The sequence below is a fragment of the Octopus bimaculoides genome, chromosome 5 (assembly GCF_001194135.2).
Source record: "Octopus bimaculoides isolate UCB-OBI-ISO-001 chromosome 5, ASM119413v2, whole genome shotgun sequence".
NCBI lineage: Eukaryota > Metazoa > Mollusca > Cephalopoda > Octopoda > Octopodidae > Octopus > Octopus bimaculoides.
This window is the reverse complement of record NC_068985.1, coordinates 78,099,007-78,101,669: the sequence shown is the minus strand read 5'-3', so window position 1 is coordinate 78,101,669 and position 2,663 is coordinate 78,099,007. Positions and strand designations below refer to the sequence as shown.

General features: G+C 35.6%; 1 protein-coding gene across 3 annotated transcripts in view; it reads left to right on the top strand.

The window, feature by feature from the left end:
- LOC106880246 (synaptotagmin-17) overlaps positions 1-2,663 on the top strand; it is a 102,020-nt gene that overhangs the window by 88,662 nt on the left and 10,695 nt on the right. For all 3 annotated transcript variants that reach the window (XM_014930110.2, XM_052967805.1, XM_052967806.1), the window contains one exon: positions 1,664-1,784. In XM_014930110.2, the coding sequence (XP_014785596.1) occupies positions 1,664-1,784 (121 nt within the window). The remainder of the gene's footprint in view (positions 1-1,663; positions 1,785-2,663) is intronic.

Sequence of the window (2,663 nt, the reverse complement as noted above, 5' to 3'; positions counted from 1 at the left end):
ACACACACACACACACACACACACACACACACACACACACACACACACACACACACACACAAGTTTTTTAGTTGGTTTCTATAAAGTTCTGTGTTTGTGTCTAAATCTAAAATAGCGTCTAAAAGGTTAACTATAATACTGCACCGCTGAGTCATAGATTACTAATTATTATTTTATTATTTAAATGGCGTCCATCAATGCTATGAGTATATGAGGCAGCCAAGCTATCGTCTCTGTACAGTCCTATGCCTAATGTTTTGAATTTTAATTTTTTGAGTGATATTGTCACGTTATATATGTAATTTATACAATACACCGACCTCGCAAATATTCCTTCACTGAAGCTGATCATAGTGACGTCAAAAGATTGTTGACTTTATTAAAAGAAGGAATTTTTGGCCTGTGTAACTGTGTATTTTTTTCCAAACTGTAGTGCTTTAGTGAAGAAGATTTTGTAAATGGACAGATAAAATTTGACGATATCGAACTCAGTGGATTTACATTAACTTTATTCTCTAATACTACAGAACCAGCTAGCTACAATGATTATTCAACTGTTTTGCTATTAACAGAATTTAAAAATATCCAAATTTAAAATCGTAATCGTTAGACCGCGCAAAAACGACAAGATAGTTCAGAGATCATTAATCGAGACAAGTTATATTAAATTAGGAAAAGCTTATCTTGTACGTTTAGAGAACTAATGCTTTGCATTACAATAGCTATAAATATATATATAATGAATTTGTTATATAGAGGGAAGATATTTATTTGTAAATTTGGAGAATTATGTTCTCCCAATCATAAATATAATACAGAATCATTAAATTATCAAGTGAAAGTCCATCATTCTCGTCTATCACAAATTAAATCCTACATTGGTATGTGTGAAAGATCTTTCAAAAGTAGTACATGAATTATAAATCCTCTTTTAAACATGCAATTAGGAGAAATACCACTGCTTTATCTTGCTCTGTATAGCAATTAAAGAGTTACATTTCTTAGCATGGCCTTAGTTTGATGACTGAAACTAGTGAAAGAATAAAAGAATAAATGCAATGCTTGGATTCACCGTCAGTATTCTGGAGTCACTGACTGTTTCGGCTCTTACAATATACACCCTTATCCAGTCGACCTGAACTAAGTTAATCGAACTTAGGTCTGTAGCCAAGCAGCATTCTACTGACCCCACCGATTACCTATTTTGCAGCCAGAGCTACCAAGATATTTCTTCAGCAGCTCAACAACCTCTACGTTGTTCTTGATGGTACTTTTTCTGCGAGTTTCTGAAATACCAAGACTTCCATACGCCTTACTCAGAGTATGGCCTGCAAACCCTCCCTTGCCAAACTCCACCGACAAAAACCTTGTTCTCCATCAACTCATGCAGCAGTCTTCTATCTGATTCTGATACTTGTTTCTTTTCCTCTCTTGGTGCATAACGTGAATTGTCTTTGTGTCAGATACAGTTAACTGTTCTTGCGGTAATATATATGTATTTGTGTGTGTATACATTTATAAACAACAATTTTATATTGAAGTGTACAGCATATAATGAAGTTTATATATATATAGCGTCTTTTTTTCCATGTGTAATCTATAAATTCTGCCTTCTATTTTCAAATAATTCGTTGCTGTCTACAATTTACTGTGATGATCTCAGGAGAGACATGACCTTGGTGAGATCCTTCTCTCACTCAATTATTTGCCAAGTGCTGGGAGACTAAATGTGGACATCATTAAAGCTAAACAGCTGCTACAGACAGACCTGGTTGGAGGTTCAGGTAAGTTTCCAGATATTGTAGTTACCATCGTTTGTCTGTGGATTGGCAAAATCGATAGAACATCAAACAAAATGTTTTGAGTATTATTGGGGCTACTTCTCTTTACGTACTGAGTTTAGTGTTTTATATTTATCTATTTCCGGCATTGATAAAATAAAGTGTCCATTGAAGCAGGCCTGTCACCAGACTTTGGTACCTGGGGGATGCTTCAGAATATTCTGGGTGGGCACTAGGGTGTAATAATGCTAAAGTGGAGTTTCGAAATAAGTGTATCAATGTAAATCTGAGGGTGCACCATTGAATAGTCAAGAGGAAGTGCCGTCCAGTGCACCCCGTTAGCGATGGGTGTGCATTCAAGTAATGGAGTTGGTCTTTGTCAATTTTTAATCACTCCAAAATTTGAGGCTTTGTGCCTAAGTTAGAAATCATTATTGCTGCTACGGCCGTGTATGGGCCACTTTCAGAGAACCAGACAAACAATGCACTGTTCAACACCTGCCTAGGCAGACTTAACCGTTACGGAATCAATAAACCGCCAGTCAAGTACTGAAGCCGAGTAAATCGACTCGACTGTATCCTTCCGCAGAAGTCGTAGTTTTGTGCTTATGTTAGGATTTTAAAAAATGATGGATTGACAGAATCATTGAAGATTTGCAGTAATTACCTATAGTTATTTATATTCTGTGTTCAAGTCCCACGGATGTCAACCTTCTTGCGAAAGTTCGGAGAAAACTAAAAACATATGTTCTATAATTTATTGAACTTATGTATTACAACAAGCAAAAATAAAAATAGCTTTCCCTAGGCGAATAGCACTGTTTGTCTGGTTCTCTGAAGATATAAATATAAAACGAATAAAAACAATGTAATAATGCTATT